Here is a 10,089-nt window from a genome sequence, read left to right as displayed (position 1 = left end):
TAGCTAGCGCTTGCTATGACTGCCATTTTTTCGCTTCTACTGAACAATCTGCTGTGAAAAAACATCCATATGGACCTTATTTTAGGTCGACTTTATTTGTATGTGATAAATAAGTTTATATTTTGCCAGAAAATGGTTAAAAAGAGTGTTGTGTTGTGTTTCCCAAAATATTCTGTTTTCCCCCTCGGCAAGGCCACGCCCCCTTCTATGACGCCATGCCGTCTGTATCTATAGTCCGGAGAATACGGTGTGTGACCTTTTAGTGACCTGAGTCCTAGGTTTCGTTTTCCACAAAGAACACATTCCATCAGAAAAAATAACTAATATGATTTGAAGTTCACTGTTATTTTGGCTTTGTCTATTTTCCTCTTGGTTTGCCTTTCACACTGGTCCACACTAGGACTCCTTTTAAAGTGACTGCTAATATATCATCGTATAAACTTTGTCTACCACATTTTATGTTACATGATAGCTACATTTTGCTAAACTATTTATCATAGACTAATGGGCTATACATCCTCTAGTTCTTTGAATTCCTGTCATAGGTTTTCTTTCCCCAGTAAAAAGGCATCTTGATGAAGTTGTAAAACTGTGATTGTGGGACGCCGTTGTAATAAAGTCTGATAAGTGTAGGTTTCTGGCCAATGCAGGCGCAGAACCATTGATTGTGCTTTTAGGATCACTGTAAACTGTGTCGTAAAATTAAAATTGGTTGAATGGTGTAGGAATATCTTTCAAATTTATCTTTACTACAGAGGGACAATGTTTAGTAAGGCAACCCTCTGTTGTTGGAGACAATGTAGAAAAAATATATATTGCACGGTTTTATAAGCATTTATCCATAACAACAATTTAAACTTAAATGTTATATATTTTTTTTATACTACACCTGACGTTCTCTGTTTCATCCAAGTCCCCGGCCCCTGGGACCAATACCGTATCGGGAAGTTGGAATACATAACCATATGAAACATTTTCATAATAGCATCTTTATTTTATTCTCTGTGGCCTAAGGACTGTTGTAACTCAGGAGTTTTCTTATGGCCTTTGTAAAGTGGTTTAAGGAAGCTCAATTTATGGCGGTGGGTCCGTATATGGCACAAAGTTGTTTAGTCATCTTTTACTGCTAAGTTTGAAGAAACGGAAATACGACTGACATTCAACCTAAAAATCACTGAGGGGAAGGAAAACACTATTTTCTGTACAAATGGCTTCAAACAAATAGCACCTTGTACAGTGAGCCCTCAATAAGCAGGTTATAAACCAGAGAGGTTTATAGTTGGAGCTCAACTTTAGCTCTCCCTGAAACACAGCACAAAGTCACACTCATTGACAAATCATTGTGAATTTCAATCCTCATAAAGATGAGCTTGAAATTCAACTCATTGCCAAATCATTAGAAATTAAAACTTATCGCCATATATAAATTGTTACTCATCACCACTACATATTATTACTTCTTATTTATTAACTAAATCATTTGCATTGATATATAAACTAATAATAAAATGTTTTGTGATATTACAAACAATCAAGCCACAAAAACAAGTAGTTCCCTCTTCTAACTGGGATTGTTTCCCCAATCCATAACCAAATAGTGTGAGCCATTTAGAGATTCAGTTTAGTTAAACGCATCTAAATCCATCCATCTTTTACCACATACCCAGTACATAACTAAATGTTCTCAATTATGTAATACAATGTGTGAAAGTAATATGAATAGTTTGTAATTTTTTTTGTTAATTTTTGCCAGTTTGAGATTCTGTAATAGCCACAGAAAACGGCTAAATGAATACAAGAGAACAATTTAAGTAATGTTTATGTGTATATACTATTAAAAGAGATTTCCTAATGTCTGACCAAAAAAGTAAGGATTTGATATCACAGTTAGGGTGTCTAAAGGTCATTTTGGTCAGAGGTTGAGGGTCAAGTTGGTCCATCCAATAGCTGTCGTAGAGCTCTCTCGATGTTGATCCTGTGTCCCAGTCTGGTGACCCCCAGCTCCACATAGTCCTCTTTGGTGAGGGCGGGCAGGTGGGAGCCTTCAATCTCGTGCTCTTGGAAGCGCTGGCGGTGTTCAGCAAGCCCAACACTCTCCAGCCAATCACCCACATCATATTTATTCCACAAGTTGAGGGGCCGCTGCCTCCATGGCCGAAGAGCCAGCAGGGGCCCACTGAGAACTGGGGAGGGACAAGGAGAGGCATGTGGCGAGGGTGAAGGGGAGCGGGAGCGGGTCCTTGCACTGGCACTCCTCATAACAAAACGAACTTCTTTTGGTTCTGAAGGCAGACTCAGGCTGGATGACTTCAGGATGGTGAGACCTCGACCTGAACTGAGGTCTGGCCTTTCTGGACAAGTAGTGGGAGATGTGGCAAGTCCAATGGCTCTTTCAGCAGGGGAAGGAGATGGTGACGGGCTACGGCGGGTGACAGGATAGCGGCTGCCTGGTCGTACTGTATAACTGGCTCCGAATCCTCGCTGAGAAATAGTGTGAAGTTCACCTAAACTGGAAAACAACCTGTAACAAATCGAAGGTCAAACAATATTAATATGAATATAAGCTTTAGACCTGAACAAGATAAAACATGCAAAAACATTGTTTCACGACAGGAACACAACAACCCTGAGCTGAAGTCACACATCACAGACAGTGTTTTTTTTAACAAACATATTTTTAAAAAGCAAATTCTTCCAAGTGGAAATTACTGGTGTTTAGGGCCAAGTAGTGGACACGATTCTGTCTGTGAACAGATCATTAAGTTCCTGTTGCTTAAAACAAGTGAGTAGGGATATTGGTTTTTAGAAGTTAGTACAGTGCAGTGGAGATGTTAGCTCATAACTGTTAGCTATATTAATCATTTTGTACGAACGATTACTAAGATAAAACCTACTTTTATGACTGTCCACAAATCTGGAACAAAACAACATAACACTGTGAATATGGTTTTCTTCTAAAAACATATTTGTATAGCACAAAACAAATGTGTACGTGTGACTTGTGTAACTGTGGTGGTTAGTCTATTAATTTGATATTCTAGTAACTATTACATGCTGAATGTATTCGTGCCATACCTGGCACCTCCCACAGGTGACCTCCTGCCAGGGTCGAGGGGACTGGGCTCCTCTCCCAGAGAGTGACTGTCCTTGTTCAAAAGCTGCAAACGATTGGCCAGATCCAGGCCAGATCCCGCTCGACCACTTAATTCTAGAGCTGATGCCGAGCGGCTTGTAAGATCTACAGCTGATCCAGATCCCTGGCCTCCCAGCGCCGCTGGCCGTACACCGTCATCTGGACTGAATCCTCTTCGTTCATCTGCCCTATCATCGAACCCTCCCCACAGCTTGGACCTCCTCTGGAAAAGATACCGCCCAGATCCACCAGTGGGAGAGGAGCACAGGGGGGACAATGGTGAGGATGCTGCTGAGGGCAACAATTCACTGTCAGATGACTGTTTCAATAGAGGATCGCGCAGAGAAGACCGCCCCCTACCAATAGGGGAGCGGAGGCGAGGCTTGAGTGCTGAAGGGGACGTGGCAGCGGAGGAGGTGTGAGTAGCTGGAGGGGATGAGGGGGAAGTAGGGGCAGTGGGTGAGGCTAAAGTGATGGAGGGTGGCAGTGAGCTGGGTGATGATGAACCATCTTGTAGACGCTCTTCACCATTCTCCTCATCTCCACGCCTTCCCAAAGAGTCAGGACCAGCTTCTCCAGCACCTCCCTCTGCACACCGCCGGGGCACCAAGGACAGGGAGGATGGGGGTGGAGGAGCATTGGCATTGCTGAAGCCAGGGGGTGGAGTTACAAGTCCAATTCGCCGCAGCTCCTCCCTTGTCTCTTCATCACTGGATGATAAAAGAGCAGGAGGCAGAGTCACTGTGTAGGCCCCGCCTTCCTCCTCGGAGCTACCCACTGTCAGGCTCCTACGCCTTTCAATCAAAGCACTGTGACTCTCATTGGCTAGATTTGGCAAGGGGGAGGGTCTCCAGCGCTCAAGAGAGGGGGCAGCTGGAGATGTAACCCCTCCCTCAGTTTCTGGGCGCTCCACCTGTCCATCAGGGAAAAGGGGCGGGGTTATGCGTTTATGCCTTAGTTCAGGACTGGTTTGAGGGGTTGCACGCTTAGTTCTCTGTTCAGGACTTGTCTGGGGAGTGGTGCGTTTAGAACGGGGTTCAGGGCTGCTCTGTGGCGTGCTGATTGGGGTGCGTTTGTGTCGACCTTCTGGACTGGCCGCTGGGGTGGGGATAGGGGTTGTGGAGGCAGAGGCATGTTTGCTTCTTGGTTCAGGACTAGGTGTGCGAGCAGTTAGGGCGCGTTCTCTTGCAGCAAGAGCTAGGGCTAATGGAGAAGAGGGATCTAAAGATAAAAGATTCACAATTATTTACGCACTTAAAAATATTTTCCACTCACAGTATGAAAAACAGATTAAACAAAGTTTTATTTGATCCCACTGACCCAAAGGTTTCCCCGTGAGGGGGTGGAGGAAAGTGTGGGGTGTTGGTGAGGGAGACAGGACAGGCGCCGGAGGAGGAAGCTCGCCGAGGTCATCCATTGAGTGACTCTGAGTCAGGAGAAGGGGTGGCTGGTTATCTGAGCCTGCCCCTTCCACGGACAGGAAAAGGGATGACCTTCGGCCTTGGACTCGGGCACGCTCAGATAGGACCTGCTGCTGATACAACTCAGCCCTGCTGGGACTGCTACTCCCTTCCTGTTTGCCATCATGATCTTTGACCCCAAGGCCTAAGTGAGAACAACAAAGTTAGTGTAGGCTAACATAAATTGTTTCACGACAAATCAAACATTTCTAACCTTGTTCCTCAACAGGAAGTTGTTTTAACAAAGGTGACTTCCTTCTTTGGGGTTTTGAAGGGGGAGCTTGCTGTCCTACATTTGCATAAGGGTTTTCTATAGCTCGTCCTCGCCGGCGTTGCAATGGTGAGTGTCCAAGAACAGGACTCGTGCTGTGCAAGGAAAGAGTGGAGGTATGTGTGGCGGTATGAAGAGCATGTGGAGCAGCAGGGTGTGCATCAGACTGCAGCGGTGGCGGAGTGTCCTGCAAAATGATCATGGACCTGGCTTTCCTCTGCCGCTCTGCATGGGCGTGGCTTCTTGCTGGAGAATCGCAAAGCTCTGGAAGTCTTGGTTCAGTCCCTGGTTTAAAGCTGGATCGAGCTAGCCCTTCCCCTCGGGCTGGAGGAGGCGGTGGAAGGAAAGATGGAGGTGGTCCAGACTCGAGGATATACAGTGAGGACATAGAGGAGGCAGAGGGTGGGGGAGGAGGGGCGGTCTGAGGAGGAGGAGGGATAAAGCTGTCCGTTAAAGATGAGCTTCGAGGAAAACGGCTCTCGTTGATTAAAGCAGAGATCCGGTCATCCTCAGGAGTACCTGTGGTCATATCAACGTCATCTGTCTTTTCAATACACGCAAAATGATGTGCCATCGGGTTAAAGTGATAATCTGTAAGTTTACATGTTTTACAAACTTTCATAGATTGAATTCCTGGTGCCATCACTTTGAACTATGAGACTAGCTTTCCTGTCAGGAGAGAAGGGGGATTGAGCTTGATTGTTTACTTTTGAAAGTTTATTCTCGCTCTCCTCATTTTGCAAACTGGGAGTGGCTCTCTGGTCCAATCAGGAGGGGATGGCGGAAATTGATTGTTAACTTTTGAAATTACTATCTATCGCCTTATTTTGCAATCTTACAGACTATCACTTTAATGTTCGCCCAGTTTGATTAAAAAAACAACTTTAAATATACAACATGTACAAGAAATATAACTGTGTTGCGCAGTATAGTATCTTACCGAAGCTTTTAGTTCTGGACATTCCTCTTGGTAAAGGCATGATGCTTTTCTCTGGGGGTGAGGGGGGAACCAAGCCCTGGCGTTCAAACAATGCCTAAATGAATAGAACAATGAAGTCAGGGATCCATTAACTGTGCTATATGTAACAGATGGTAACACATTACATTTATCTCCGCCTGAGTGATTCTCCGGCTAGTCGGCCTCTGTTTGACTGTAGCTGCTCTAAAGTCGTCTGATGGTCGGGATCTGAGAACAACTTCTTGAGAACCTCCTGCTAACATCTCATCCAGTTTCTCTGAACACAAACAACACATGCATTTTAGCTGCACTGTAAATATTATCAGACACATGCCACAGACTGGCACAACCACACAGATTAGTACAAACACGAGAAAAGTTTTGCTTCTGAAAAAAAAAAAAATCAGAATAGAAAATAAAAGTTAAACAACATGCAAGAGGGGAACTGAATGTGTTCCTTTTCAGTCTTCCTTTGAGTTACAAGACAATAATATTACAAAGTACGCCACAAATAAAATGATCGACACATAAAGACACACAAAATCTTGTGCACCAGAACCTTGTGACTCACCGTAGCGGCGCCTCCTGGCTGCAGAAAGAGCAAGGATCACAGCACAATAGTACTTTATTGTTTTTGCACTGTGCAAAGGTGTGCAATACTGAAAAGGTATCTGAATCTGACTTAGTGATCATTCCAAAACCTTTTGTTGAAATATTACAGCATATATTACACAGACTTAAAATTATTGTACACAGCAGGGATAGTCAAGTTTGCTTGGTCATGGGCCGTTTTTTGTCCTTGACAAAAGCTGGAGTGCTCAACAGGACCGGATCTCAAGTGTTGCTGCCTACAAAGAAATGTTTCATTCTTCACATAGACTAAACAGGATAATCTGAGAATCTTACCCAGATCTTCAAAAGGATTGATTATATTTTCACTTTCATTTTCCTGGTGGTCCGACCTCAGACGCACTTTTGAGCCGGTCAGACCAGATGCGAGAACAGGCCCACATTGGCCCACAATAAAATTTTTTGCTGTAGTTGCACGTGGTTCAGAATGTAATTTTACCCTTACTCTGGTGTTTTTTAATATCCCTCCGTTGGCATGCTTCCTTGAGTTCCAGATATTGTCTTATAATGAGGGCGGCACGGTGGTGCAGTGGTTAGCACTGTGCTTCACAGCTAGAAAATCCCGAGTTCATGCATAATAGGCTAGTATGAATGTAGTGTGTGCTGATGGCAGCCTCGCTTCCTTCAGTCTGCCCCAGGGCGGCTGTGAGTCCAGCCCTAGTTACAGGCGTTTAGATCTATGTCATGTGCAATCGAATTTCTCAAAATCATCCAAGGAATATACACTGAAGAGCTGGATTTGGCCCCCGAGCCTGACGTTGCCTACCCCTGGTGTAGAGGGTAAAGTATGTATTTGCCTTACCTATGTCCTCTAGGTCAGCAGTCATGGACTTAGATCTAAGGGTCAAAGAGGTGCTGGGGGCTCTTTTAGGAGGAGGCGGAGCTACAACACACAAACAGCAAGCCTTAGTGACTATCAGTGAGACTAAAAATAAACTGGAATATTAATAGATAATATTAATATAATGCACTAATCTCATGCAAATTAAATAAATATTCACAGAATTAGATGTTCGTGCGCACCTTTCTTCCTGAGCAAGTTGGACTCAGATTTTCGGGAAACAGACACAACCTTCATGAGCAGACGGCTTCCTCCCTGACGGATCAGAGACACCACTTGGCGATGACCCACCTTTACCACATCAGCGCCATTTACCTGCACATAGACACACCTTTTATGCAGTTTAGTCCATAAAGAGAGTTTTATTATTTTCAATTTCTTGAATAACTGTTACCTCAATAAGAAAATCTCCGGTCCTTAAACCTGCCCTCCATGCCACCCCTCCCTGATCAACTGACTCCAAATACTGCAGTGCAGGGAAGGCAGGGGTAGGTGCAAATTCTTCAATAGGCGTTTCAGCTGAGTTTAGAAAAATAATAAATAAATAAATAAATAAAAGCTTAAATAACGTTTTAAAGTGTGTGAACAAACACGTCACACGACACTGCAACTTTACCTTTAGCTCCTCTGAGGACAAAGCCAAATCCCTCGCTCTCCCTCTTTTGTAAAACTGCGGTCTTCTCTTCAATCACATAGTCACTAAGATGACAACAAAATACAAATCAGTGTTTTTGTGCGTTACTCACTCTTTATTTGACTCTTTACGTGTTTGTCAGTGTACCTGTAGGAGGTGTAGTTGTCATAGGACCCAACAGTGTAGTGTCTAAACAGTCTTTTGGTCCGGTCCTCTCTTGTCTCTGAAGAAAACAAAACAAAACACATTTTACAGTGTGACAGTTGCATTATTGGAGTTTTATTGTCTGCAAAGCACATCTACCACATTTTAAATTGTGAAGTGGCTGAACCTTAAAGTATGTCAGCTGACATTTACCAAGTCTGGGGTCGTACTGTCTCATTTGTACTTCTTCCACGCAGTCAGCCGGAAACCAGCCAGTGCGCCCTTTAACAGTGCCTTCCCAAAATCCTCCTTCACCGATAGACAGTACTGCAAGTCCACATAAAAGCTTGGTAAGATCTCTTCAATGCTTAGGGACTTTACTTTTTTATTTACAAGGAATTGCCTAATATGGAAGAATGATTGGATAAAAACTGTATACATTTAACAAGCATGAATATGTTTTGCTATACTTAAGTTTAACTAAACTGAAAATGCTTTAAATGATAGTTGCAGAGAGCAGAATGGACCTTTGACCCTCTCCCCTCGGTGTAGCTGGATTTCTGAAGCTCCCTGAGGGACATAAGAGCGAGTGGCAATGAAAGTGCGTCCCGGCACAGCACTGTACAGACGCCTCTTCCTCATCTGAGGGGTCAGAGGCGGGGAAGAGGGAGGGCTCGTCTCTACATTCCCTCCTCCACTTGGGCTGCACACAGAGAAACACAGGAAACTCACATATTGTATCAGCCATTTGACTGCAAACGGCCGGTATCTACCTAAGTCTGCGCGTGTGCCGCCTCAGCGAGTGAGTGTGTCCGTCGTGATGCGTCTCCAGGCTCTGAAGAGAGGGTCCAGGTGAAGAGGCGGGACTTTCCAAAGCGTTATCACTTGCTGAGCGGATCAGGGAGCGAGGAGACGACAGCCCGTTCCCAGTCCTGGTGCCACCGCCTCGACGCCTCTTTGTGTAAGAGGGAGATTCTCTAAAGGGGACTACTTGGACACAAACGCACATATGAACACTGTCAATCAAAATGCGAGCGGATCGTTTACTGTGAAAACACCCCAAACATGGACTCACCAACGTCAGAGGGTTTGTGGATCTTAATGATTTCAGCCAGATCAAAATTACCAGCAATGATCGCCACCTTCAGATAAACATGGTGCAACTTTGAGCCTTGAAGCAGTTTTGCTCCTAACTAACCTAATTCTGATTTGTTTTACCTGAAACGCCGTCTGGTTATTATAGTTTTTGACGTCTTTATTGGCCCCTCTGAACAGGAGCACTCTGGCACAGCTGTCCTGTAAAGAAGTATTCATGTTACTTTTGATAAGGCCAAAGACTGAAGTTGCAGCAATAACAGTGGTTGTGTGATTCTGATTACCTGGTTGTACAGAGCGCAGAGGTGCAGTGCGGTGTTTCCTGATGCATTCTGGGAGCCCATGTCAGCTCCGTAAAATAGCAGGTGCTCCAAGTGCTGCACGTTACCATAGCGACACGCCTGAACTCGCACACAGACGCCCACAAATACACACACAAATACACACACAGACACACACACACACACACGCATAATTGCACGGAGTTGACTTCATCAGTTCAAGTGATTAAGCTTTGCATGTTATTTATATGCGTGTGCTTGTCACCTGATGAATCTCCTGCCAACCATTTTCATCCGTTATCCCTGAAATCATCAAGGAAGGGTTAACAGGAAATAATCTTTAATATCTTTGCATCATTGTCTGTTTGTAGTGGTGTGTGACAGCTAGTTGTGGCAGAGACCCTTACCTATTGCGGCATGGTCCTGTAATAGCAGCTCACAGCAGTAGGGGGCGCCTCCAACCATGGCAGAGTGGTAGAGAGGAGTCAGGCCTCTGCTGTCTTTGTAATCCGGAGAGGCTCCCAGGTCCAGTAATGTCTACGGGAACGCAAACAGCGTAATTAAACACTATCGTCACTTTATATTTCCTCGCTAAAAGTGATCAATCTTCAAGCGTTATACGAGTTTCTCACAGAGAGAGCT

At 44.5% G+C, this 10,089-nt stretch overlaps 1 protein-coding gene across 7 annotated transcripts in view; it reads right to left on the bottom strand.

Moving 5' to 3' along the window:
- Nucleotides 1-279: 279 nt before the first annotated feature.
- The window catches only part of shank3b (SH3 and multiple ankyrin repeat domains 3b), a 23,029-nt gene continuing 13,219 nt past the window's right edge, over nucleotides 280-10,089 (bottom strand). For 3 of the 7 annotated variants that reach the window (XM_079551508.1, XM_079551512.1, XM_079551513.1), the window contains 21 exons: nucleotides 10,080-10,089; nucleotides 9,855-9,984; nucleotides 9,713-9,750; nucleotides 9,451-9,567; nucleotides 9,290-9,367; nucleotides 9,147-9,213; nucleotides 8,845-9,061; nucleotides 8,599-8,774; nucleotides 8,285-8,398; nucleotides 8,075-8,150; nucleotides 7,910-7,992; nucleotides 7,688-7,812; nucleotides 7,476-7,608; nucleotides 7,255-7,335; nucleotides 6,394-6,411; nucleotides 5,969-6,099; nucleotides 5,805-5,898; nucleotides 4,808-5,383; nucleotides 4,454-4,738; nucleotides 3,076-4,354; nucleotides 280-2,521 (listed from right to left, as the gene is read on the bottom strand). The exon at nucleotides 10,080-10,089 is cut by the window's right edge and continues 142 nt beyond it. In XM_079551508.1, the coding sequence (XP_079407634.1) occupies nucleotides 1,927-2,521; nucleotides 3,076-4,354; nucleotides 4,454-4,738; nucleotides 4,808-5,383; nucleotides 5,805-5,898; nucleotides 5,969-6,099; nucleotides 6,394-6,411; nucleotides 7,255-7,335; nucleotides 7,476-7,608; nucleotides 7,688-7,812; nucleotides 7,910-7,992; nucleotides 8,075-8,150; nucleotides 8,285-8,398; nucleotides 8,599-8,774; nucleotides 8,845-9,061; nucleotides 9,147-9,213; nucleotides 9,290-9,367; nucleotides 9,451-9,567; nucleotides 9,713-9,750; nucleotides 9,855-9,984; nucleotides 10,080-10,089 (4,423 nt within the window). In that variant the 3' untranslated portion in view covers nucleotides 280-1,926. Of the gene's footprint in view, nucleotides 2,522-2,894; nucleotides 2,915-3,075; nucleotides 4,355-4,453; nucleotides 4,739-4,807; nucleotides 5,384-5,804; nucleotides 5,899-5,968; nucleotides 6,100-6,393; nucleotides 6,412-7,254; nucleotides 7,336-7,475; nucleotides 7,609-7,687; nucleotides 7,813-7,909; nucleotides 7,993-8,074; nucleotides 8,151-8,284; nucleotides 8,399-8,598; nucleotides 8,775-8,844; nucleotides 9,062-9,146; nucleotides 9,214-9,289; nucleotides 9,368-9,450; nucleotides 9,568-9,712; nucleotides 9,751-9,854; nucleotides 9,985-10,079 lie in introns of all 7 variants that reach the window. The other 4 variants (XM_079551514.1, XM_079551509.1, XM_079551510.1 and 1 more) reach the window with 4 other exon arrangements.

This window comes from Gobius niger (assembly GCF_951799975.1).
Source record: "Gobius niger genome assembly, chromosome: 2".
Classification (NCBI taxonomy): domain Eukaryota; kingdom Metazoa; phylum Chordata; class Actinopteri; order Gobiiformes; family Gobiidae; genus Gobius; species Gobius niger.
This window is presented reverse-complemented; position numbering and strand designations above follow the sequence as displayed.